General features: G+C 44.9%; 2 protein-coding genes across 2 annotated transcripts in view; one reads left to right on the top strand and one right to left on the bottom strand.

The window, feature by feature from the left end:
* The window catches only part of LOC309550007 (uncharacterized protein), a gene marked incomplete at its 5' end in the record, with an annotated part of 46,514 nt that extends 40,537 nt beyond the window's left edge, over nucleotides 1-5,977 (top strand). Inside the window, one exon of the mRNA XM_082250481.1 lies at nucleotides 4,713-5,977. Coding sequence (XP_082106607.1) covers nucleotides 4,713-5,668 — 956 coding nt within the window. The 3' untranslated portion in view covers nucleotides 5,669-5,977. The remainder of the gene's footprint in view (nucleotides 1-4,712) is intronic.
* The window catches only part of LOC309550685 (uncharacterized protein), a 903,485-nt gene that overhangs the window by 320,163 nt on the left and 555,470 nt on the right, over nucleotides 1-27,852 (bottom strand). The window lies entirely within an intron of this gene.

The following is a 27,852-nucleotide window of genomic DNA, read 5'->3' as shown; positions in this document are numbered from 1 at the left end:
GGAAGACGGGATCTTCACGGGCAGGACCTGCAAGAGATATAGGATTTTAGGGAGAATCGTCACCTTAAGTAAGTTGCATCTCACAAACCACGAGTGCAATCCCGTATTCCAAGAAGTTAGTAATCGACGAATGTGAGTCAGGAGGGGAGGGAAGTTCAGCTCGTAGAGTCGAGACAGGTCAGAAGGTATCTGGGTACCCAGGTAGGTCAGTGCCGTCCGGGTCCACTTAAAAGGCAACGTTGAGAAAAGGTGCGTCAAAAGCGGAGGCGGGATTCCCACCCCTAGAGCCTCAGATTTGTGGAAATGAAGGGCAGATTTTTATTGGTTGAAGTCACTTTGAGACTAAAGGCCCATACACACGATAAGAACTGAAGGGAAATTTCGTTCAACAACCGATCTGCCGATTTTCGGATTGTTAGCATAGCCATAGTGCTTTCGACAACCGACTCCTTTTTTTTCGGCTGAAAAAAAATCCTGATGTGCAGGCTATAAAATTTTTATCGTCCGTCAACACAACGTCCGATTTTCATTTTATTAGTACAGTTTTCGTTGGGAAAAAATCTTAAGAGCAAGACTAGGCATGCTCAGAGACGAAAGAACACATACAAAAAATCCAACACATGACATCACTTCTGATGTAGGATTCTGTCGTACGGGAGAATTTGTATGAAAATAACCTCTTAACTTTCCACATCAGACTAGCATGCCACAAAAAACAGACGGCAGATCGTTCGATAATCTGATCATGTGTACGGGGCTTAAGTCTTATGCCACAAACGCTCAAAAGCACGGCTACGTTTTTTGAGACTTTGGTGTCATCTGTTTGCCAAGGTTGTAGGAATCGAGGCCTGATTTTGTGTGTATAGTGAGAGAAGTAAGTGCATCCAGGGCAGAGGACAGGGATCTGTTGTAGACAGAAGAGATTAGATTGGGGCAGGACAGGGGGGTGAGATTTTGTCAGAGGTGGTGAGTAGTAGAGAAGAGGTGGCAAAGGTTTCTACGGGTGATTGTTAGGTGGTTGGCAGGACAGGTGGTGGAGGACAGGTAGAACATAAAACTAATAGGGTGGTGATCAGAGAATGGGAGAGGATTGTTGGAGAGGTTGCACGGAGTGCACGGGGTAAGGCAGGCCATAGACGATTCGAATTACGTACAATTTATCGTTCGATAAACGAAAGCGGCACTCGTGCACATCATCGAGTGTACCATCAATGTGAGCCGAAAATCGTACGACAAAACACTATTTTTAGTGCCTTTTAACCACATCTCTACCGGACACACTCCCTACTGTTCTGTGTTTTGTTAGGCAAAATCATACAACTCCCCCACTAATGATACGAAATTCGGCCGATTTTCGCAAAAAAACCCAACATGTTGGATATGTGAATTTTTGCTGTCGTACGAAAATCGAACGTTTTACATACCACACTAACTATACGAAAATCGTTCGAAAACACTGCCATTTACGATTTTCGAAAGAAATTCGAATCGTCTATGGCCTGCCTTAGAGAATACAAGGTCAAGGGTGTTGCCATCAGAGTGAGTAGAAGCCTGTATCCGTTGCTTCAGGTCAAAAGAGGAATTTAGACTGAGAAGTTTAGAAGGACCAGAAGTGTTAGTATTAACTTTTGAGGGCGGTTCCCTCCCAGCCCCTCCCATTTACTTACCTGAGACCGATGTCAATTCATCGATGTGCCCAAGAGCCAAGGCTCTCTTGACTCTCTCACTTCTTATTGGCTTTGAGATGGCAGTAGGAGCCATTGGCTCCAGCTGCTTTAAATCACAGCCAGTGAGGAGACAGCTGAAGGTGGATTGAAATGGTGGGAAGAATTCTTAGGGAACGTTTGTATAAAGTGACCCCCAGGTATGCTGTATCAAAAAAGTATCAAAATTTTATTGGGTTCAAAAATATCAAAGTCAAAACAAAGAAATGTAACAACCCTTCACCTAGCTCTAACAAACAATAAAAATGCACATACATGGCCCATGGGCACAACATATATTGAACGAGTAAATTGGTCCTCAATTCAAGAAGGGATATCAAGCAGGAGTTTTGCTCAGCTGAACACAATCAAACTTGCTGTGCAGTAATAATGGGGGTCAAGCTGCGCTGTGTGTGTCTTATGGACAAACAGAGGTGGCTCAGGTGCAAGCACGCACAACAAAAGCAGCTTGCTATTGGGGAACTCAACAGGGAGGAGGAGCCAGCAGCGTCAGTGGGGGAAACGAGCAGAGGAGGATTTGGGCAACTATTACATATAGCTGGTAACTGTTTTTGTGATACATTTTGTTGTATGTATCCAATAACAATAAAGTATTATCTTATATCTAGCAAACACTAAACAGTCCAGATTAAATGCGTTCTAATGGGGGCAGTAGTTCTTAAATGTAAAACTAAATTAAACACAGTTGAAAGATGTAATATTCTGATCTAGCAGGCCAAGAGAGTTCTGGGTTCTTGGAAATGTAAAAAATACTAAACAGTTCAAACTAATTGTGTTCCCATGGGGGCAGTAGTTGTAAAATGTACAGCAACCCTACTATTACCCCCCCCCCCCCTTACATCCACATCATATTATTGTATGACCAATACCATCCAAATAATTCTTACTTTCATTTCCCAAAGTTATCCATCTACAAGGAGATCTGTATAGATCAAATGATGGCACCAATGAGGATGGAGGAGGACCGGAGTCACGTGACTGAGAAGATACTAAACCTCACCCTGGAGATCATCTACCTGCTGACTGGAGAGGTGAGGAGGATTCTGGGAGGTCACATGACATCACTCTTATCTCTATTTACAAAACCCAGACCTGACCAGAAGGTGAGGAGGATTCTGGGAGGTCACATGACATCACTCTTATCTCTATTACTATACACAGACCTGACCAGAGAGGTGAGAAGGATTCTGGGAGGTCACATGACATCACTCTTATCTCTATTAATAAAACACAGACCTGACTGGAGAGGTTAAGGAGAATTCTGAGATTCTAACATGATATTCCTATTGGTTTTCCAATACAGAGATTTCCTCTTCTGGAGTCAGGAGCTCATATGACTATCACAGTGCCTCCATGTGACTCCCTAAAACCTGAGAGACACAACATGCAGAAGATTCTAGAAGTCACCAAGAAGATGATGGAGCTGCTGACAGGAGAGGTGAGCGGTGCTGGGAATTCTGGGACATTATCCAGTAACAGACAAGGGATGTGTCTGGATGGTGACTGTATCATTGTGTGTGTCAGGTTCCTATAAGGTGTCAGGATGTCACTGTCTATTTCTCCATGGAGGAGTGGGAGTATTTAGAAGGACACAAGGATCTCTACAAGGACGTCATGATGGAGAATCAGCCGCCCCTCACATCACCGGGTAAGAGGAGACTTTATTGTAAAGGAGAGAGCAGTACGGAGGGTCCACCTAGATCCCCCATCATCTGATAAACACATAGAAACAATGTATTCAGTCAGTGTGTGTGTTTCCTACAGATGGATCCAGTAATGGGAACCCACCAGAGAGATGTCCCCGTCCTCTGTATTCCCGGGATTCCACACAGGAAGGTCACACCATCCCTCACCATCATCAGGTAGGGGAGGAACAATCACTGAGAATCTGTACATTATCTGCATTGTTACAAATAATTTCATTTTTTTATAAACTCAGATAGGAAACCTGAGAGAGTCTAATGTTGAGTTTAAAGAAGAGATAAAAGAGGAGGATGATGAGGAGGGAGTGATGGAGAAATCTGTAATATTAAAAGCACACAAAAATCTGTTCCAGGACACCATGGTGAAGTCATCCAGCTACCGAATCCCACCAGAGAGATGTCCCCATCCTCTGTATTCCCGGGATTCCACACAGGAAAGTCACACCATCCCTCACCATCATCAGGTAGATGAGGAACAATCACTGATAGTATCATTAGGATCTGTACATTATCTGCATTGTTACCATTGATGTCATTTTTATTATATATTCAGAGTGGAAACCTGAGAGATTCTAAAGTTAAAGCAGAAGAAGAGACGTATGTGAGAGATGATCAGCAGTCTATGGAGGAGGATGGAATAACGGGGACATTTATAGAAGAGGACACTCCTACAGAGATCAGCACAGGTGGGTCATTAACACTAAATACATTCCTCCACCCATACTGCTCACTGATTGGTCCAGAGTAGGGCAAGGACTGGGTGATATCAGCCTGTAATACCCTGGTCACTTTCCTGAGCTGTGTTCCCCCATCCTGTATTCCTTTTGGATAATCTTCCTTCTCTGTGCTGCAGACACAATTTATGTATCTAGACTGGATTTATGGAGATTCTGGGTTTCAGCTGGCATCATAATGTGACTTGAAGATTCTAGAACAGAATTAGTCCAGTCTTTACCTTAATTGTTCTCTCTCTATCCTCACTCTCTGGCCTCTGGTGGGGCTCAGCCCTGCTGTTATTTATGAGTGATAGAGGGGGTTGGGACATTTGCCTGATAATTTCCTCATCACTGTCACTCCTTCAGAAGACCGTACTCGTTTCCTCACTCTCTGACTAAGGTCCATGAATAAAGAAATGAACTGGTAGATCAGAGGACCCATTTACTAGTTACCCTGAGGGTGGAATTGTAAGATCCTCAGAGACGAAGCTGCCTGATGTGGGCGGAGTCCTGGTTTAGGGGAACCAATCTGCTGATGTCTAGTAATAATCTTTTTATTTCTATTTTAGTAGATGGACGGGAGATGAGGAAAACCTCAGAGGATTGTCTCACTTTGTCTCCAGACTGTAAAGTAGAAGATGAGGACATCACACAGTATAGTCCAGGAGAAAACCCGGCTACCTCAAATGTCCATCCGGCACCACACAGTGTAGATGGACCATCGTATTCCTCTTATCCTGTGAGGGACGGTGCCATCCTTCCAACAGATAAGAGGTTTTCCTGTACTGAGTGCGGGAAGAGTTTCAATTTTAAGTCCCGTCTTAATGAGCATATAAGATCTCACACAGGTGAGAAGCCACATTCCTGTCCTGAGTGCGGAAAATGTTTTTCAGTAAAATCCAGTCTTCACAAACATCAGAAATTGCACACAGGGGAGAAGCCATATTCATGTCCTGAGTGCAGGAAAAGTTTTGCACAAAAATCACAACTTGTTAAACATCAAAGGTTCCACACGAGGGAGAAGCCATATTCCTGTTCTGATTGTGGGAAATATTTTTCAGACATATCCAACCTTTACAGACATCAAAGATCTCACACGGGGGAAAATCCACATTCCTGTCCTGAGTGCGGGAAATGTTTTTCAAGTAATTCCATCTTTTCTATTAATCAGAGATTAAACACAAGTGAGAAGCCGTATTCCTGTTTTGAGTGCAGGAAATATTTTGTACAAAATTCACAACCTGTCAAACATCAAAGGTCTCAATCTCGGGAAAAGCCGTATAACTGTTCTGAGTGCGGGAGATGGTTTTCAGACAGGTATTCTCTTTACAGACATAAGAGATTACACCCTGGTGAGAAGCCGTATTTCTGTTCTGAGTGCGGGAAATGTTTTGTTCAAAAATCAGATCTTGTCATACATCAGAGGTCTCACACGGGGGAAAAAACCGTACTCCTGTCCGGAGTGCAGGAAATGTTTTTCAGACAAGTCCAATCTTTACAGACATCAAAGACTGCACACAGGTGAGAAGCCATATTAATGTCCAGAGTGCAGGAAATGTTTTTCAGACAAGTCCACTTTTTACCGACATCAGAGATTGCACACAGGGGAGAAGCTTGAAGTCCTGTCTTCCTGTACTTTAGGGATCTTGCACAACCCTCAAGATGTTTTAGTGCCTTGTGTGTGGGAAATGTCTTCTATATGAATGTTGCTGGACATGTGGGGAAGAAGTACACCCTGATATACACCTCAGATATACTTCATGGTTGATCTTCATCATGTAAGAAACACTTCATAAGGAGATCGGAGTTCACCAAAGACATGGATGAAGTGTTGTACCGTATTGGCCATTGATAGCAGTAGAAAAATAAAAATGGAGTCTCTACCTTGCGTTGGCTGAGTACATTTTGTGGTGTAAGATTTCACAAACACTTAGAGGTCACACGTTTGCCCAGCCATGGTGAATGTGTTTGATGCCTCCACCTTCAGGAGTGGGACGCTAGTGTAACTTAAATTAAAAGCACGCCTTAGGGGCATCCCTCTGGTGGTGGCCAGACCCTCCATCTCCAACCCAGGATTCAGTTTTTGCCTAGCGTCTTAGGAGTTTAGTTGTGGAGCTTGTAGCTCCCTAGTTTTTTTATTTTTTCTTTCGTTCACGTTTTGGATTCTGTCAACAAAGATTGTTTTTTCTTCAATCAACTGTGGTGCTGGGCGACAAGCCGGGTATTATAGATCCGGACGTCCCCCCCAGCATCGGCTGTGACTGCTTTACTCACCAGAGCGGCAGGCAGGAGCTCGCCCCCTCGGTGGATGCGTACGACGGTTGGATCGGTTTCTTCCGGCGCAGCTCTGTGCATCGGCTGATGACACTCAGATCATATAGGATCAGAGGTGTTTCATCCCAACGCCTGGAGATTCCTGCAAGGAGACCTACAAGTCTCAGGTTGTCCCTGCGGTCCGTGAGTATATCTCGTGGGTGGGAAGGGATGGAATGGGTTTACACTGTAGGTATTCCCTGGCCCCTGGGTACTTCCTCCTTAACCCCTGTTTCTCCTGTGTGGGTTCCTCCTTTACCTGCCTTCTATCTCCTGCCATCCACTCTACCTGGCCGTGGGCTAGTGAAGACCTCAGTGTGTGCTGTATTGGTTCAGCACTGACACAATTATTCTTTTCTCTGTCTGGCTGAGTTCGCTGCACACAGTGTCTCTTTTTCTCAGCTGTAGCAGCTTGTCTGCTACTTTTCCACATTATTATTATTATTATTATACAGGATTTATATAGCGCCAACAGTTTGTGCAGCGCTTTGCAATGCAGTTACAATACAATTCAATACAGGAGGAATTAGAGGGCCCTGCTCAATTCTTTAGAGCTTACAATCTAGAAGGGAGGGTCAAGTGAAACAAAAGGCAATAAATGTGGGGGATGAGCTGATGGAGAAAATAGAAGTATAGTTGTTAGGTGTGGGTAGGATAGGCTTCTCTGAATAGGAGGGTTTTCAGGGATCGTCTAAAAGCTAATAGAGTAGGAGATAATCGGACAGTTTGGGGTAAGGAGTTCCATAGGATTGAAGAGGCTCTGGAAAAGTCCTGGAGGCGAGCATGGGAGGAGGTGAGGAGAAAGCTAGAGGGCAGGAGGTTGTGAGAGGAAGGAACAGAATGATTAGGTTGGTATTTTGAGACTAGGCTAGTGATGTAGCTGGGGGTTAAACTGTGGATGGCTTTGTAAGATGTTGTTAGTATTTTGAATTTAATTCGTTGGGTGATCAGAAGCCAGTGGAGGTATTGACAGAGAGGAGTAGTGGACCCTGAGCGATTGGTAAGATGGATGAGTCTGGCAGCAGCGTTCATGATGGATTGAAGGGGGGGGGTAGCCTTTGTAGAGGTAAGCCAATGAGAAGGGAGTTGTAGTAGTTGAGGCGCGAGATGACCAGGGAGTGAACTAGGAGCTTGTTGTGTCATTGGTTAGAAAGGGGCATATTTTGGGGATGTTGAGGCGGCAAGATTTGGACAGTGCTTGGATGTGGGGCTTGAAGAAGAGTTCAGAGTCCAGGACGACACCTAGGACCTTGGCATGCGGGAATGGGCTGATAGTTGTGCCATTGATATTGACAGAGAGATCGGGGGAAGGGGCACTTAGTGGAGGAAAAATTATAAGTTCGGTTTTGGATAGATTGAGTTTGAGGAAGTGGTGTGACATCCAGACTGATATATCTGATAGTAAATTAGTGATACGTGAGGAGACTGAGGGAGTGAGCTGCGGGGGGTGGGGGATAACTAGATTTGGGTATCGTCAGCGTAGAGATGGTATTGGAGCTGACCCAGAGAGGAGGTGTAGATTGAAAATAGGAGAGGTCCAAGAACAGAACCTTGGGGGACCCCAACAGAGAAAGGAAGAGGAGAGGAGGAAGTAGAATTGTAAGTAATGCTAAAGGTGCGGTTGAATAAGTAGGAAGAGAACCAGTGAAGAGTACAGTCATGGAGATCAAAGGAGTGGAGTTTTTTGAAGAGGAGGGGGTGGTCAACTGTATCAAAGGCAGCAGAAAGGTCCAGGAGTAAGAGTACAGAATAGTGTCAATTGGTTTTGACCATTAGTAGATCGTACATTGTCTCTGTCTTTGGGAGGGTATGTGGGCTCAAGGGCCAGGCTGTCGATGCCATTTTCCCGCACTTTCTGGACAAGCTATATGCCCTGGGGCAGGCTGGGTAGGCAGTTCCTTCCTCCACAATACCTTTTTTGACTATCTCATTTATAAACTGTGGGCGCATCTGGCCCTTTCATTTTTAAATGCTCTAATGATTCACTGTTCACTATCCCTTTAAAGTGTTTGCTAAGAAAGAAATTGGAGAGTACAGCATTCTCGCTTTACGCAGCCTCTGGTGCCTTAATTTGTCCAGACCTGGCTTCGGTTATGGTTTCCCAGACCCTGACTGAGTGCACCAAGTGCCTGGTGTTGGCTGCAGAACAGATTTCTTCCGCTCATGTGGACCTAGTGGGCCAACTTATCAATGACCTCCAGTACTTGTGCAACTCAGCTGTGGTCTTTGGAATGTTGTCTCCTCCTCAGTGGTCTTACACCGCCTCCTCTGGCTTAAAGTGGTTGTAACACTAAAAAAAAAAAAAAAAAAAAAAAAAAAAAGATCCTGTTCCTTTAATGCATAATAAATAGCATAATGCTTCTGCAGTGTAATTTGTTCCATTCTATGCTATAAAATACCTGGTTGATCCTTTTTTTTATATGTAAAAACCCGCGCTACGTGTGTTTGTGCTCTTAAATCAATAAATTCCTGTTGCTGCTGTTCATCACACAGTGAAAGTATATATAAACCATAAACCACAGCGCAAATACAGTGCTACTTAAACTGCAATTACAACATATAATATGCAACAATCAAACTAATGGTTAGTGGAAATCCATTGGTTTAAAAAAAGTGCTTGTGTGCCAAAACGTATTTAAACCTTTTATCAACAATGAACATTCTAAGAGATATAATTTAAAATGCAAATAAATCATGTAAACCTATATGTGCAAAAAATTGATTTAATATATGAAACAAGCAAGTAGCCTATGAAAGTCCATAAAATTAATCAAATAAAGTGCTTCTGTGCCAAACTGTGGAAGTGCCGTAACATTCTGTAACTCTCATGGGGTGGTCTGTGCTCCACACCCCAAAGTGCTTGCACTTACCAGACAACATGGACCCCTTAGCAATACTGCATGTCTATCCAGCTTGTTCTGGTAGGTGGAGAGAGGTCACTTCCTGTGGGTCCTTATGAGATCACCACTCGCATATAGAAAAGAGAGAGGATCCAAATAGTGTAATACGTTCCTTTTATTTCAGTACACATAAAAAAATTCACTTACAATTTTCCAGAGATAAATTTGCAGTTCATACAATCTGTGCAATGCAATGAGAGCAATTGTGCGATTCACCTAGTCCAGGAACATGCGTGGTGTCCACAGTTCCACGTGCGTTCCGGGTGCAGGTCTTTGATAACACCCTGTTGGAGGGGCGAAATGCATCAATGCAGATTCCGGTTCCTCAGTGACATCATGTCCGGGTAGCTGTGAAACGCATGCAGAAGTGTGGTTTATGGTTTATATATACCTGGTTGATCCTGCCTGTTCCTGTGTCCCCCTGTGTTTGCTGACAAGGGTAATCCTATCCATGATAGTTTATGTCCCTCTGTCATCACACTGTGTGTTCTGAGTCTCTCCCCTCTCCCCCTCCCTCCCTGCTTGTCAGTTCGTAGTGTAAGAGCCAATCTCCTCCCTACCCCTCCCCTCCCCTGCTGACGCTATTCCACTAAAACAAAGACTGGTATCCCCACTGGTCTTCAAAGATTTAAACTACAGTGTGTATGTTTTTTGAAAATGATCATGCTAAATACCTTCTCGCACACCGCCGCTGCACGGTCACATGATCTCCCTCTGCTGCCTGGCTGACATCAGAGGGAAATTTCAGCCCCTCCCGCTGATCTCCTTAGATCAGGGAAGGAGAATGGAGGTGGATGATGTGACTGCACAGCGGTGGTGTGAGAAAAGGTATTTAGCATGATCATTTTAAAAAAGCACACACTGTAGTTTATATCTTTTTAGACCAGGTGGGGCCATCCTTTTCAGCTCACAGGCACCTTTTTTAATGGCCACAATCCAATCTCTAAGTACAAGGCCACCAAGCCTTCTGCCTCCATTGCCACCAAATGTTCTTGGCAGCCCAAGATCTCCAAGTCTGTGGAAAAATCCCCCTCCGCATAAAGGTGCACCCCCACTTCAACACTTCAAGCTGGGGGGATGTCTGCTTCAGCTTGCTGGCGCACATCTCAGACAGATTGGTCTTAGAGGTAATTTCTTTTGGCTATAATACGATAGAATTTCACTCTTTACCACCACCACCACATATTTTTACTTCAAACTTCTGTCTGTCTCCACAGCAGCTAGTTGACTTGCATTCTGCAGTTCAGGGACTCTTGGATCAGGGTGTTATAGCCCTGGTTCCACCCCCAAATGGCTCAGAGGGTTTCATTCCAACCTCTTTGTTGTTCCAAAGAAGGACAGGGTTTGTCCAGTTCTGGACCTCAAATCCCTAAATTCCTTCCTAAACACGTTTTGCATGGAGTCAGTGCGCTCAGTTGTAGCCTCCTTGATCTTCAACATCACGGATAGTTACCTTCACGCCCCCATTTGTTGCTACCATCAGGTTCCTCTAATTCACCTTGGGTTCGGCTCTGCGGGTCTTCACCAAGGTCCTGGCCCCGGGGTTGACCCTTCTACACCTATGGGAGATTTGGATTGTGGGGTACTTGGAGAACCTGCTGCTTCGAATGCAGTCAGCATCAGACTTGAAGAGAGATCTGTCCATTACAATCAAGACTCCTGCTTCCCTCCTCAGATCTGGAATATGTGGGACGCTTGCTGGACATGTCCGTGGCCAAGGTCTTTCTCCCTCAGGAGAAACTCCAGAAGTTGTATCTTCACGTTTAGCATCTCCTTTCCTTGCGGACAATATGTATTCGTATTTGTATGAGGATTCTGAGTCTCACGGTGGCTTCTTTCTAAGTAGTTCTTTATGCCCAACATCACACCAGACTTCTGCGATGAGAGATCCTGACCAAGTGGAACAGATCTCCAGGGTCCTTAGACTTTCCCATGCAGTTCTCTTGCCCAACCAAGGCATCGTTGATTTTGTGGATGCGCTCTTTACTTCTTCTGTCAGGGATGACGTCTTCTGTCTTTCCCTCAGTTGGCGGATTATCGCCAATGATGCCAGGCCTCTTCAGGTGGGGGGGTGTGTTGGAGCATTCCTCTGTCCATGACCACTGGGCTCTGGAGGAGTCCAGCCTTCCCATCAATATCCTGAAGCTTCGAGTGGTCTGTCTTTTTCTCTCTCATTTAACAGCATTTCTCAAGGGTTGTCCAGTCTAAGTGCAGTTGGATGACGCCAACACAGTGGCTTACATCAATGACCAGGGCAGCACCAGGAGCTCTGCAGTGGCCCTGGATCCAGGTCTAGATTGGGGGGGGGGTGTTCTCTACACCCTGAATTGTTTCTTCAATTTTTCAGCATTGGGGCACCCCAGATGTCAGCATCTTCATGTCCTGGATTTAGTTGGAAGGCTCCCACATTTGTCTCCCGGTCCAGGGCCGTGTGGGCAGATGTGGTGGAGGCTCTGTGGCACCAATCTGCCCTGATTTATGCATTCCCACTGTTGAAGATCCTGCCCTGGTTGCTATCATGGATTCAGTGAGAGGGCATTCTAGTTGTTGCAGATTGGCAACGCAGGGCTTAGTTCACAGATCTCATTCTGCAGACACACCTACACCTTGGTGCCTGTCACCTTGCCCAGCCCTCCTCTTTCAAGGTCCAATTTACCACCTTGCTTTACAATTGCTGGCTTTAACAGCCTGGCTGTTCAGACACAGTTGATAAAGTACAAGGGTCTTTTCCCTGCTGTTATTCATTGCTGGAAGTCTACTTGGTTTATCTACTATTGCACCTGGAAGGTCTACTTCACCTTTTCTGAATCTCTGGAGGTCATCCCTCAAGTTCTCGGTTGACCGTATTCCGACCTTTCTTCAGGGGGTGGGGGGATTGTAGGTTGGCCCTTATTTCAATTAAAGGCCAGATATGTGCATTGGCCATTCTTTTTTAACATCCTCTGGCCTGTTTCTCTCCTCCGTACCTTCATCCAGGGGGTAACTCTGGTGGTTCTGCCTTCTAGGCCTCCCCTATCACCTTGGGACCTGAACCTTGCTTTGTCTGCCTTACAAAAACATCCATTAAAAGACATTTGGAATATTTCCGTCTCCAACTTGTCACAAAAGGTGGCCATCACTTCTGCCTATCGAGTGTCCAAACTTGTGGCTCTTTCCTGAAAGCAGCCCTTTTTGATGTTTCATAGGAACATGGTGGTTCTTCGTCTGAGACTATCTTTCTTGCATAAGGTGGTGTCAGCCTTTTACCTTAACAGGGATATAGTTTTACCTTCCATGTGTCCTAGTCCCTCTCATCCAAGAGAGGTGGCTTGTGTTTGTAGAACAGTGATCTAATTCTATGCTCTTGCAGGCTTCAAGGTTTCGCTTCCATATATGGCACATTCTACCAGGGAGTTAAATTGTGCCCTGGGCCTTTTATCACTTTGCTTCTATGTTTCAGGTTTGCAAGGTGGCTACTTGGTCATCGGTTCACGTTTGCCAAGTTTTTACAGTTGATATCGGTGCCTCTGTGGATGCCAGCTTTGGATGAAAGTCTTGCAGGCTGCCTTTTTGAGTTCTGCCTGAGGGTTGGTTTCTAATTCTGTTGTTTGTGGCCCCTGTCATTCTGGCACTGCTTCGGGACGTCCCATCCATGAGAAATTTAAGCTGTATCGTTCAATGAATGATAGAGAAAAAAATATTTTTGTATTCCCTGTAAAAATACTTTTTCTGACAGACTCTATGGCAGCATACATATGGGTTAACCCCGCCTCCACTCCTCCCCTATAGGACCCCACTCCCATAAATCTTTGCTCTGAGCCAGAGGCTGCTTTCCTTTTTTGTCCTCCTCCTAAGGACCGGAATGGTTGAAGTCTTACCTTGGATGAAGTGTCCACGATCGAGGCCTGGTTGTTCGGCAAGCTGTGCCCTGGAAGACGTGTGCAGTCTCCAGCAATCTCCAGCTAATAGCGGGGTGGATAAGGGTGATGGATTCAGTGCCATGCGGAGGCCCCAGCTATTAGCGGGGTGGGGAAGGGCGATTGACTCGGTGCCATGTGGAGTCTCTAGCAATCCCCAGCTATTAGCGGGGTGGAGAAGGGCAATGGATGCGGTGCCATGAAGAGCTTAAACTTGGCCATTGGCAGGCAAAGCGGCAGTACGGCCTAAGAGCCTTGCTATTAGCAGGTAGCCATAAATGCCCTGGGCCTGTGCAGAAGCGTCTTCTGTATTCAGGCATGGCCTTGGGGGATGCCATATGCAGTGATGTATATTTTTATTTTGCATATTCCATGGCAGCAGTTGTGTGTGTTTGTCTGTTTTTCTTCCCTGGCTCTAGTGTCTTCTAGCTTATGGCGGCTGGAGCGCATTTGTGTTCCAAGCCACTGCTCTCTCTTTTGGCCTGGTGTCCCTGGGTTACTCATGCCCAGGGGCTCAGCGCATGCACACTGTGGGCGGTGGTGGTTTCATTACAGTGGAGAAATTCAATCAGCGGTCAGCACTGTTGATATTGGGGTTTCTCTGTGGTTAGCTTGCAGCAGGTTCCCTAAATGCTGTGTGCAATCATCACAGGTATATGTTCTGCAGTAATACCCTTGGGTGCTGCCTGTGTGTGTGATCCTGATGGTTCTATCACCTGTGCAGGTTGGCTGTCTGTTCAATTTCCACATTACGGATGTATCACTGCCCCCCCCCCCTCCTCTTGTGTCCAGCCCGTGTGTAACGGGGATACTCGTTGGAGTGCCTGGGCACTCCATTTGGGTTTTTAACCCTTTCATTTCTACCTTATTTTGTTTTCTTTTTAGGGTTTTAAGTCCTTCTAGGTCAGATTGACAATACACGGCACGAGGTGATAAAGACCTCGTTAGGTCCTTACATCAACATTCTTCTTCCAGATTTAGTCGTCATTGGTCACCGTCAGGGTCCAGCCTTCATAGCAGAAGCTCTGACTCTTCATTTAGGCACCACATCCACCGCCATGTCAGCCGGTCCAAGGAAGGAGCCTGCTGGGGATGCAGGACTTAGGTCCCAGAGGTCAAGTCTCTGTGTGAGCCATACTAAGCCCAGGTGGTTGGAAAAGGGGATAGTGATTTCAAGCAAATGGAATCTCTGGTGAGGAGTGCAGTACAGAAAACCCCTAGAGAGTGGGGTACAAGCCACACGCAAAGTCTAACAGCCGTTATGGTGTGATCTCCTAATAGGGACAGTCAGGAAGAACTGGAACAGTCTCAACAAAGCCATCCATCTATGAAGACCTCAGAACGTGAGGCAGAACGATATATGTCCCTTTGCCCTTGTGACGCCTTTGGTCAAGGCAATGAAGGGGGCATTAACACGAGTAAGAACATGTAGAGTCTTCTGCAAAGCAAGAGGTAGTTCTTTAAGCACCTCTAGACAGAGTGTTCTAATTTCCCATTCCTAACGGAAATAAGGGACATAATTTTGGATGAGCGGAGCAAGGTCTCGAGATATACCTCCCTTCTGAGCAAGATGACCAAGCTCTATCCATTCAGAGATAAGGATGTGAAGCACCTAAAGGCTGCCTTCCTGGCTGTTGAGGCCTTGATGAGGCAAGCAAGCATGTCGCTCTTCGATGGAAGATGCAGTGAATAGCCTTAAAGTCAGCCTGAGCTCTTGTGGCCATGTTTAAAGTGATGGAAACGTGGAAGGAGAATGTGAACGCAGTATTCAAGAGTGTTTTCAGAAACTCGGTAGTTCAGGAGGAGCTGGTGTCGGTTTCCATGGTGAGGCTTCAATTGATATCATCAGCATAGTGGCGTGGGTTTTGCTCCTGTCAGTTACAACAAAGTGAGTGCTATGGCTGGGGCCTGGGCTTGCTGATCCCGCCCCTAACAGACCTAGTGTAAGATCCCTTTGAGGGAGCTTCATTTTTTGGCAAGCTGGACAGCACCATAACCTGGGCCACAGTTGGCAATTTGGGTCTTGCCTCAGGACCGGCGCCTGCTAGGCCATAAGACAACACAGTCTAGAGGACAAAGTTTAGAGCATGCGAGGGTCGCATGTTATTACAGACCAGGTCTGGATTTTAGGAAGAGCTGGTGAAAGCCCAGATATCCCCTTTAGAAGTATGCTAAAAGCTTGACCTTGGGTATCCAAAAAGCTACTGAGTTTAAGTCTCGGACTATTGGAACATCAAAGAGGTATTTTCAGGACACGCATGGTCCATTAGACGTTCTCCTCATCTCAGATTAATTTCCACAGATTTGCCTCACTCTGACGTAAAATGAAGCATATACTTTTGGATTACGTAAAGTCACTGGTGTCACAAAGTGCTGCTGTGCCAGTCCGAGGATGCGAGAGATTTCAGGTCATGTACTCTCCTCTCTTTATGGTCATGAAGAGGAGCATCTTGCGAAATTTTGCGATTTTCGACCTCTTGCACCTAACCCAATTTTCATCAAAAGGAGAAGTTCAAGATTCATTGTCCCTGATTCATAGGGAGTCCAGCCCCAGGTGACTGGCTCATTTCCAGTAGACCTAAAGATGCTTACTTTCATGTGCCCATTGTGGAAGACTTCCGCATGTTCCTTTGGTTTGCTGTAGGTCAAGACCATCTCCAGCTCGCTTGTCTACCATTCAGGCTTTCAACATCACCCTTTGTGTTTTAAAGATCTTTTTGGTTAAGGTTTTTATCAAAGCAAGGAGCATACGCCTGCATAGTTACTTACTTACTTATGTTCTTCTCCTACTGTCCCAAGACAGATGGCAGCTTCTCCTCAAAATTCGGCTGGCAGCTGATTCTGGAAAAGAGACACCTGGAGCCCACTGAGTCTCTTGTGTGCCTTGGGGTTCAGTTCAATATAATCAAGAGGACCATTGCTTTGTCTCTGGATCCTGATGTTCTGAAACCAAATACTCCTGGCCCTGTCTTCTTCCCAACAATGTACCTTTCAGCATCTAAAATGATCGACACTATGGTGTCTACAGATCCGATGGTCAAGTGGACGCTCTGGAAGGGGTTTCTCCAGCAGTGGGAGCCAGGAAGCAGAATTAAGGTAATCTACATAACCTTAGTCATGAGAGTGAGTCCCCTGGTGGCTGCAATGGAGAAACTGGCTCATTTACCTTTCCATTGCCCCATTTCCTGGTTCACAATCGTGTCCGATACCACCAATATAGGATGGGGGGCTTGCTGCCTGTCGGGGATAGCTCAAGGCAGGCGGGACTGTCAATTTCACAAGATTCGGTTGAACATTCTGAAACTACAGGCAGCCTTCTGCACCCTACAGGCCTTTCACCATATAACAAAGGGAGCATAAGTGCTCTTAGGCTAGTCAACAACACTACAGCTGTCTCCTTTGTTAAAAGATAAGGGGGGGTTACAGCCTGTTCTCTATTACAGGAAGTGGAACCAATTATGTCTTGGGCTCAGAGGAATCGAGCCTACATCTTAAAGGCTTTTTCCCTGGATTCCAGAATATTCCAACAGGCTTTCTTTCCAGAGTCCAACTAATGGGCTCTATATGTGGAGGTTTTGCAGGTGCAGATGCCCTAACGGATCATTGGAAATGCAGTGGGTCCTGTGCGATTCTTCAAGTCCTGGTCATCCTTGGGTTTCTACGAAAACCCTAAACAGAAGTTGTGGAGGTAATGGCAGCGATGCCTTATTGGGCAATTAGGCCATTGTTCCCCTTGCTAGCACTGTTCAGCTACTGGAACCCTGTGCTCCTTCTCCTCAGGCCAGTCACTGAATGCTTTTCTACATCTATGTCCAGCATGGTTATGTCTGACAGTCTGGTTCTTGAGATTGGAGGTCCTTAGCTGCTCCTCCAGAGTCATCTCCCCTCTCTTGAATGCTAGGAGAGTGAATGTGACAGGAGTGGGGGGCTCGTGGAACCCAGATTACTTTAGAGAGGTCAGGAAACTCTTTGTCCAGCTTCCCCGGCCCCTCTTATGTGCAAGTCACCCTGTATCTATTAGGGGCACAGGATGACCAAGAACCCCAGTTGGGTCTGCACTAATCAGACTCGTTATACAACCACACTGGACTCAGCCTTTCTTGTTACCCTGGTTATCCTGGGTTCTATATGTGTGGTTTGTGTTGAAAGAGTGAGGGGCTCTTTCACTTGGGACAATAATATTTCTAAACAGTGTCCCTCAGGAAATATATGAAGATGAATGGTTTGACTTTTTAGAATGCTAGAATATTGTAGGAGAATTATCATAGACCCTTGATAGATAGTGAGGTGGGGTGGGGTTTGTTATTAAGTACCTGTATCCCATTGTTCTATTGTTTCTGTCTGCCGTAAGATCAACTTATTGTGAGATGTATATGTGTATGTGGATTGGCTGCTAAGGGGGAGGGGGGATTGTCTCAAAGTGTATATCTCTTTGTGCCTGTGTTTGAATAAACAGTTCATTCTGGTTGACTCCAAAACTTGTACTGTCGAGTTCTTGGGGTAACTATAGCCAGATTCACAGGTCTCGTGTTCCAGAGAGCTTAGGAAGCAGCTTCTTGGCAGGGATACCCAGTCAGGGTGTCCGAACTCCGTCACATTGGTGGCAAGCGGTGGTATGCTTCCTGCAGTCTGGGACATCCAAACCTCCACCGGGATCCAAGATCGGGATAGCAGACTTTGGTCGACCCAACGGAGATATGGATGTGGCATCAGAGTTCAAGGGGGTGCTGCAGATCGCCCTTTTAGTATATGTGTAAAACAATAAATTATTATCTGCGCTGTGATGTATAATTTAGTGAAAATAAAATAAATAGAAAAATTAAATCCTGAAGCTGCTGCTCACTAGGTGAAATACCAGAAAAAACTACAAACATATATAGACCGTGCTAACAGGTAGAAAATATATATATATATATAGGTGCTATAAAAAATTGGTAAGTGTTGTAAAAAATTAATATAATATAGCAAAAAGTGCATTCATAATCCCTGGATATATATTAATAAAGTGCAATAATTAAGTGTCCATAGTATGACCATATAAAGTGCAAAATAATTTGTTAAGGTGCAGTCCAAAAGAAGGTTTCTTCCAAAGAAACTAAAGTGCCAGAAAGGTGCTCAAATCCATAAAAGTGCCCAAGTGCTCTTCAGGAAAAAGACCCCCAAAGGGGATGCACTCACCAGATTTGGAATATATATGAGCCTTAAGCATATATGGTGTTCCTTAGTCTGATAACAGGATAAATGCAGCCACCCAAGCATATGAGATATCCCTTGAACGGATGGATGTATGACATGCACCTCTTAGAATGGCTCCTTAATGGTTCATCTCCTTTCTCTCTCCAATATGTATTTCAAATTCAAGGAAAGAAGCCATACATAGTGAAGCCCGTAGGATTTAAGATCAAAACAGTAAAGAATAATACTCACAAAATGTCATTAAAAATCAGCATTGAACAGTATTGAACAGCATTGCACAGCTAATCCCTTTATTTCCGTGTCGCTGCCAGCGTGCGTTCCACAGTGGTTAACAGGAAATGACGCTGCAAAGCTCTGCTGCCCGGAAGTGCGTCGACGCGTTTCGCCCGCCTTAGTGGGCGTTATCAAAGACATCCAAGGTCATACTATGGACACTTAATTATTAATTATATTAATATTTATCCAGGGATTATGAATGTACTTTTTGCTATATTATATTAATTTTTTACAACACTTACCAATTTTTTATAGCATATATATATATATATATACATATATATATATATATGTATATATATATATATATATATATATATATTCTACCTGTTAGCGCTGTCTATATATATTTTTGTAGCGCCCTTTTAGTATACCCCAGGACGGTATCTGCCGATCAATATCTGGAGCTCAGGCAGCATATTCGGGTGGAGCTCTGAATTGGAGCCCTCCAGCTTGGTGGTATATACCAGGGCAAGTGCTTTCCAACCCAAGGGCAACAGGCCATTGACCAACAGGAGTTGCGAATGGCAGTCGGGGTGTCTGGAGTCCGTCACAGTGAACACAAACAAAGTTTATGGGAAAATATGGTCAAAGTCTGTGCAATACATGTCTGCTGCTGACAGATCATGCACTGATCTAGAAGTTCTAAATAATCTGGGCTTCCTCCAGTCGTATTTAGATCTGGCTCTATCGATCCGCTCCTTCAGAGTACAAGTGTCAGCTTTATTGGCCTTCACAGGTGTTTCCAGGTCTAGGCATCTTTTTCTGTCCAATAATTCTTCAAGGGAGCAACTAGGTTCAGACCTCGGAGTAAGCGAGGTCTCGGGAATTGGAGTGGAGTGTTCTATGCCTGACTCCCTATAAAAGGCCTCTCTGTCATGTTCGCCTTTCTCCCGGCTATCACATCGGAATTAAAAAGCTTCAGAGATTGATTCATCGGTCATGGAGAACTTTTCTTAACTTTCTTCCAGTTTGAGCGGTGCTTTTACCTGTGCTTGACTCAATTCCTAAGGGTATATCAGTCTTTCATGGGAACCAAGAAATTGTTCTACCAACCTTTGGAATACTATCTTGTTCTTGTCTAAACGGCGAATTCGCTGTTGCATTTGGACCCTTCCTAAACAAAAAGCAGATAGTTCCATGAACGTCAACGCACGCCATTGCGGAAAGATGACTCTGTGAACCAGGAGCCGCATGGGGTTTACCCTTCAGCAAGTCGCTTTGCTGGTGAACTTGACTCTTTCTGTGCTTGGTTTGACTCTCTTCCTTATTCCTTTTTACGCTACCCCAGGGGCGTTTAGGCCTACCGGCCCTTTTGACCAGCGACTGGGTCCTTACCGCTCCCTTTCGCTTCTGTGAAATCGAGAGAAAACATCTTGGCCTTTGTTTCTCCCACGATTTTATTCCATTAGCTTAGTCCCCTTTACCTGTACCTTTCAAACGACTGCAAAAATAGCATTTCGTAAACAGAGGTAGGTCGGTTTAAAGCGCTGGGAAAATGCGCGACAAGGGGCCGAACAGCTTGCTCTGCTTGCCTCTGCCCAGCACCAGTAACATCTTCTGGATTCCACAGACAGGAGATGGTGAATCTCAATCCCCAGACACCACCAGAGACAGGGGATTTAATATACTTTTCTGTTGAGGAGGATCAACTCGGTGAACATCCAGCAGAAGAACGGACTTCAGAACATGGCGCTGTTGGCCTCTGCCCACAACAATCAACTCCCCAGGAGCTCCAGGTGAGAATGCAATAGGCACCTCACAAATGCAGCTTGAGCTGATGTCGGTGGATGGGACTGCGATACTCACTGACAGCAAAAATAGCGGAAATGCCTGAAATGTATCTGCTGGCTAGGTGAATTAGGCTGTTAAAGACACGAGAATGAGCCCCACTTTTAAAAAGAGAAAAGCCAGCCTGCAACAAACAAATGAACCCCCGGATGTCACCCTTGTCTAAAAAGCGAACAGATACGTTTAAAAAGTCTGCAATTGTTACAATGTCCACCAGGTGTCACCGTCAGATTAGAAATTTAAAGCGAAGTTCCACCCAGTGAACCTTTTTTTTAATAAAAATACCCCCGGCACAGTAAGGGCTAGTGCATTCCGCAATGGCTAGCCTCTGATCTGTCCCGGGTTGCACTTACCTTTTAGAAGAAATACTTACCTTGAAAATGTATTCTCCAGCGCTGCCATCTGAGGTGTGGGCAGCTTGAAGCCAGTGCGATCCTCTTCTGTGTCCTCTTCCATCTTCTTCAGTCCCACGATGCACTGCACCGGCACTGCCGTCACTTCCGGTGCTGCAGCGTCATCCCTACACAGCTTCTGGGCATGCCCAGAAGCTGTTTTGCAAGGTATGATGGCGCCTGCACCGGAACTGACGTCGGGGCCGGTGCAGGCGCATTGATTCCTGGGAGCGATGACATTCAGCTCCCAGGAATCATTGCATGCCAGGAAGTGACGACTCGCCGCGGCCGCCGAGGGGAGGAAGAAGGAAGTAAGGTAAGTATATTTTCTTCTAAACGAGGTAAGTAAAAAAAAAATTGCGATTATCCATTTGTTTTTCAGGTGACCCGGAGCGAGAAGTTGGAGGTAAGTATAATTTTAGGGTGGAACTCTACTTTAAAGCGGAGTTCCGGCCTCGGAGATGAAATTTAGATAAAAATACCCCCGGGACAGTCAGGGCTAGTACATTCCATAATGGATAGCCTCTGAAAAAGGAAGTAAACCCTCCTCTGCAACTTTTACCTATAGGTAAGCCTATGATAAGGCTTACCTATAGGTACTGTAAATATCTCCTAAACATGTACCTTTTAGGAGATATTTACCTTACATGCAGCCAGTGACATCACTGGCGCATGCGCTCTGAAGGAACAGCCGCTGGTGCCGTTCCTTCAGAGCCCTGTGCCGTGACCGTCGGCTCCCGCACGTGTGCGCGGGAGTGACGTCACCACGGCTCCAGCCAATCAGATGCCCGGATGCCGCGATCCCGGAAGACGGGCGGCTGGACATATCGCTCCCGTCATACAGGTAAGCGGGCGGCACGGCGGGCTCCTTCTAAGGTAAGTATTTCATAATGAGCTAGTATGCGATGCATACTAGCTCATTATGTGTTTCTCTTTCAGGTTGAAATTTTTTTTTTTATGGGTTTAGAACCTCTTGAACTGTCCCGGGTTGCACTTACCTTTTAGAAGAAATACTTACCTTGAAAATTTCTTCTCCAGCGCTGCCATCTCGGATGTGGGCAGCTGAAGCCAGTGCATTCTCTTCTGCGTCCTTTTCCGCGTCCTCTTCGTCCCAGAATGCCCTGCACCGCCCCGCTCATCACTTCCGGGGCATGCGCGTCATCCCTGCACAGCTTCTAGTCATGCCCAGAAGCTGTTTAGCAGGGAATGACGTGCCTGCAGCGGAACTAAAGAGCGGGGCCGGTGCAGGCGCATTGACTCCTGGGAGCGATGACGTTCAGCTCCCAGGAGTCATCGCAAACAGGAAGAGACGGCGCAGGCCGCAGCCGCAGAGGGAGGAAGTGGAAGGAAGGTGAGTATACTTTCTGCAAAAACAAGGTAAGTAAAGAAAAGAAAAATTTGGCAGCATCCATTTGTTTTGCAGGGCATTCACAGCAAGCGGATGGGCCAAAGTTGTTTTTGAGCCCGGAATTCCGCTTTAACCGCTTGCCGACCGCCGCAAGTAGATATACTGCGGCGGTCAGCCCCTCACAGGCAAAGTGACGTATATATACGTCACTAGCCTGTGAGGCTCTGGGGAGCGAGCGAGCGCGCGCCACCGGCGGCATGCTCCCGCGCGGTCACGGGCCCCCCGCGCGTGTGACCTCAGTCAGCTCAGCGATCGTCGGGGGAGAGGGAGAAAGGCAGGCAGCTTGTGTAAACAAGCTGCCTGTCATTCTACCCTGTGTAGAAACACTGATCATACAGTTCTACTATGTAGGACCGTTGATCAGTGTTCCTACAGCTCAAGCCACAGCCAATCACAGTTAGAATCACGCCCCTAGGGACACACACAGCCCCTCCCTCTCAAATAAAGTTAACCCCTTCACTGCCAGTGTAATTTTACAGTAACAGTGCATATATATATAGCACTGATTACTGTAGAAATGTCACTGGTAACCCCAAAAGTGTCAAAAATGTCAGTCAAGGGTCCGATCTGTCCGCCCCAATGACGCAGTACCGCAAAAAAAATCGCAGATCGCCGCAATTACGCGTTAAAAAAAACAAAACAAAAATGACAAAAATCTTTCCCTTTGTTAGTAAACGCGATAACTTTTGCGCAAACCAATCAAAATACGCTTTTTGCAATTTTTTTTTACCAAACATATGTAGCATAAAACAAATTGGCCGAAAATGTTAAAAAATTTTGATTTTTACTTTTTTTTTTTGGGAATTTCATATAAAAAAATGTAAAAAATATTGTTATTTTTGCAAAATTGACGCTCTTTTTTTGTTTATAGCGCGTGATCAAAAAATCGCACAGGTGATCAAATACCACCAAAAGAAAGCTCTGTTTGTGGGAAAAAAGGACGTCAAATTCATTTAGGTACAGCGTCGCACGACCGCGCAATTGTCCATTAAAGTCACGCAGTGCCGAATCGCAAAATACCCCCTGGTCTTTAAGCAGCCAAATCCTCCGGGGCTTAAGTGGTTAAGGCCAAAAAGTGAACAGATACCTTTTAAAAAGTCTGCAATTGTTACAATGTCCACCGGGTGTCACCATCAAATTACAAATCGAAGGCCTCTCGAGACCACACTGCAGTTTGAAAAAGCTCAGTACATTTTTTTTTTTTATACAGAGTTAAAATACATCCCATTAACCACTTAAGCCCCGGAAGATTTTACCCCCTTCCTGACCAGGGGGTTTTTTGCGATTTTTTTTACTGCGTGACTTTAACGGACAATTGCACGGTCGTGCGACGCTGTACCTAAACGAATTTCACATCCTTTTTTTCCCACAAACAGAGCTTTCTTTTGGTGGTATTTGATCACCTGTGCGATTTTTTGATCATGCACTATAAACAAAAAAAGAGCGTAAATTTTGCAAAAATAACAATATTTTTCACATTTTTTTATATGAAATTCCCCCAAAAAAATGTAAAAATCAAAATGTATCTACTTGCGGCGGTCGGCAAGCGGTTAATAGTATTGTGCCTATGTATTCTTCTGTTGATAAAAAAACGAAATCCTTAACTAAGTTACATAGTTACATAATAGGTGAGGTTGAATAAAGACAATAGTCCATCCAGTTCAACCTGTGTGTAGGTGTGTGTGGCTGTAATCATCTCACATACCCCTGAATGTTCTGATCCTTGAGATGTAAGTCTAAAGCCCCGTACACACGTACCGATGGTCGGCTTACAAATGTTCCTCTTTTCTCCCCGGGATGTCGGTGTCTGCTGAAAAGTGCAAAGACAGCACAAGGACAGCACAAGAATTTTGTCCGCCGACTGCAGAAGTGATGTCATGTAATGGTTAACTTTCCCTGTGTTTTCTATTTTCTGAGCATGCCCAGTCTTGCAAATCTGCGGTCTGTCGGCCGAATTGTGTACTGACAGGCGAACAATCGTCCGTTCTGGTGTCGGCATACAAATATTTTCATGTTTGCACGAAAGACTTTTGTCCGCGGATTGTGCGCAGACATCTGTCGGAGGCACCATACTAACACGCGTACAATCGGCAGATCCTTCGTCCACCGACGTTTGTATGCCGACGATCGGTACGTGTGTACGGGCCTTAAGAGTCTTTTGAAAGCCACCATACTTCCCGCAGAAACCACCTCTTGTGGTAGAGAATTCCACAATCTTGTAGCCCTAACAGTAAAGAACCCCCCACGTTGCCTGAGGTTAAAACGCTTGCATACATCGACTTGTGCATTTATATTGTATTCACTTTAATTAAACATGCTCTTCACCTGCAGTGACGCCATTGTCATAGGACTGTACTACAATACCCCTCCCTTAATTATGTCCCTAACTAAGTTTAGCGCACGCATGTATTTAACCGCTTTATGACCGCCCGCTGAAGTTACACTGCCGTTCTGCTTCTAGGCAAACCGACGTAGCTATACGTTGGTCGCGAGCAGGAGGCTAGGGGGCTAGCGCGCTCCGCCAGTAGCTCGCTCCCGCCCCCGCTCGTCAGCGGGGAAGCTGATGCAGCGGGCAGGCAGCTCCGATTGCCGCTTGACACCCACCATCGCTCCCCGCTGAGAGAGAAGACCGGTCAGCTGATGTAAACACAGCCGACAGTTCTTCTCCCTTGAATGACCATAGAGCCCATGTGATCCTTCTATATAGGATCACAGGTCTCTATGATCATTTCACAAGCTCCGCCTTCATTCAGTTAGAATTATTCCCCTAGGCTCACATTTAACCCCTTGATCACCCACAATGTTAACCCCTTCCCTGCCAGTGTCATTATTACAGTAACAATGCATATTTTTAGCACTGATTACTGTAGTAATGTCACTGGTACCCCCAAAAGTGTCAAAAATGTCAGTTAGGGGTCCGATCTGTCTGCCGGAATGTCGCAGTCCCGCAAAAAATCTCAGATAGCCACCATTACTAGTAAAAAAAACAATAAAAATGACATAAATCTTTCCTGTAGTTAGTAAACGCAATAACTTTTGCGCAAACCAATCAAAATACACTTATTGTGATTTTGTTTACCAAAAATATGTAGCATTTTACCTGTGCGATTTTTTTTTTTTTTTTTTTTTTGCAGGACTGGGACATTGCAGCAGACAAAAAGCCCAAACAAACACCTGAAAACGATACGCTCAGGTGTGAATGGAGCCTAAGGCTACGTTCACATGTAGGCGTTTTGGGGCATTTTTAAGACAAATCCTATTATACTTATTAATACTTCTATTATAACAACTTGATGTCAGTTGATGTGCTGGTAGCTAATTTTGCTTTAATTTGATATTTGTTAGCGCAGTTGTATCCACACCATTTTACTTTACACATGTCTTGCACAACTGCAGGTATCCACTCACTCCTGGAAGACTGCATATACAGTTAGGTCCATAAATATTGGGACATCGACACAATTCTAATCTTTTTGGCTCGATACACCCCCACAATGTATTTGAGATGAAACAAACAAGGTGTGTTTTAACTGCAGACCTTCAGCTTTAATTTGATCGAATTTACATCCAAATCAGGTGAAAGGTGTAGGAATTACAACAGTTTGTATATGTGCCTCCCACTTTTTAAGGGAGCAAAAGTAATGGGACAGATTACCAATCATAAATCAAACTTTCACTTTTTAATACTTGGTTGCAAATCCTTTGCAGTCAATTACAGCCTGAAGTCTGGAACGCATAGACATCACCAGACGCTGGGTTTCATCCCTGGTGATGCTCTGCCAGGCCTCTACTGCAACTGTCTTCAGTTCCTGCTTGTTCTTGGGGCATTTTCCCTTCAGTTTTGTGTTCAGCAAGTGAAATGCATGCTCAATCGGATTCAGGTCAGGTGATTGACTTGGCCATTGCATAACATTCCACTTCTTTCCCTTAAAAAACTCTTTGGTTGCTTTTGCAGTATGCTTCGGATCATTGTCCATCTGCACTGTGAAGCGCCGTCCAATAAGTTCTGAAGCATTTGGCTGAATATGAGCAGATAATATTCCCCGAAACACTTCAGAATTCATCCTGCTGCTTTTGTCAGCAGTCACATCATCAATAAATACAAGAGAACCATTTCCATTGGCAGCCATACATGCGCACGCCATGACACTACCACCACCATGCTTCACTGATGAGGTGGTATGCTTTGGATCATGAGCAGTTCCTTTCCTTCTCCATGCTCTTCTCTTCCCATCACTCTGGTACAAGTTGATCTTGGTCTCATCTGTCCATAGGATGTTGTTCCAGAACTGTGAAGGCTTTTTTAGATGTTGTTTGGCAAACTCAAATCTGGCCTTCCTGTTTTTGAGGCTCACCAATGGTTTACATCTTGTGGTGAAGCCTCTGTATTCACTCTGGTGAAGTCTTCTCTTGATTGTTGAGTGAGTTTGACACACATACACCTACCTCCTGGAGAGTGTTCTTGATCTGGCCAACTGTTGTGAAGGGTGTTTTCTTCACCAGGGAAAGAATTCTTCGGTCATCCACCACATTTGTTTTCCGTGGTCTTCCGGGCTTTTGGTGTCGCTGAGCTCACCGGTGCGTTCTTTCTTTTTAAGGATGTTCCAAACAGTTGATTTGGCCACACCTAATGTTTTTTTGCTATCTCTCTAATGGGTTTGTTTTGTTTTTTCAGCCTAATGATGGATTGCTTCACTGATATACTGGATGGACTATTGCCTTTATTCAACCTCACCTACTATGTAACTATGTAACTATGATAGTGACAGCTCTTTGGATCTCATATTGAGAGTTGACAGCAACAGATTCCAAATGCAAATAGCACACTAGAAATAAACTATGCACCTTTTATCTGCTCCTTGTAAACGGGATAATGAGGGAATAACACACACCTGGCCATGGAACAGCTGAGCAGCCAATTGTCCCATTACTTTGGTCCCTTAAAAAGTGGGAGGCATATATGCAAACTGTTGTAATTCCTACACCTTTCACCTGATTTGGATGTAAATACCCTCAAATCAAAGCTGAAAGTCTGCAGTTAAAGCACATATTGTTTGTTTCATTTCAAATCCATTGCAGTGGTGTATGGAGAAAAAAAAGATTAAAATTGTGTCGATGTCCCTATATTTATGGACCTGACTGTAGTTAGACCAGCAAACAAAAATTCTTCTGTCCTTTTGAATACAGATTTTTCCAAACTGCAAATGACTGCAACTTAATTGTCATTGAGACTATTTTGATATCACATTTTGGTGTTCTGTTACATAATGGAAGACTGATCCAATGTCCTTGCTTAAAAGTCAGATGCTGCATCTGTCCCCTGCAGGGTCTAAAGCTGGATACATACTATACAACGTTTGTGCTTAAATTTCCTTTAGATATACCTTTAACTATGTAGTGCAAGGGCCTGCCTGATTGCATACAAATTGAAAGTGTTTGGTTCTGACCTCATATTATACGGTTTTCGTAAATCTAAAGGAAAAAATCTATGGAAAATTTTATAGTGTGTATCCAGTTTAACACTGAGAATCGAGCTA

Source organism: Pelophylax lessonae (assembly GCF_965119305.1).
Source record: "Pelophylax lessonae genome assembly, chromosome: 3".
Taxonomy (NCBI): domain Eukaryota; kingdom Metazoa; phylum Chordata; class Amphibia; order Anura; family Ranidae; genus Pelophylax; species Pelophylax lessonae.
This window is presented reverse-complemented; position numbering and strand designations above follow the sequence as displayed.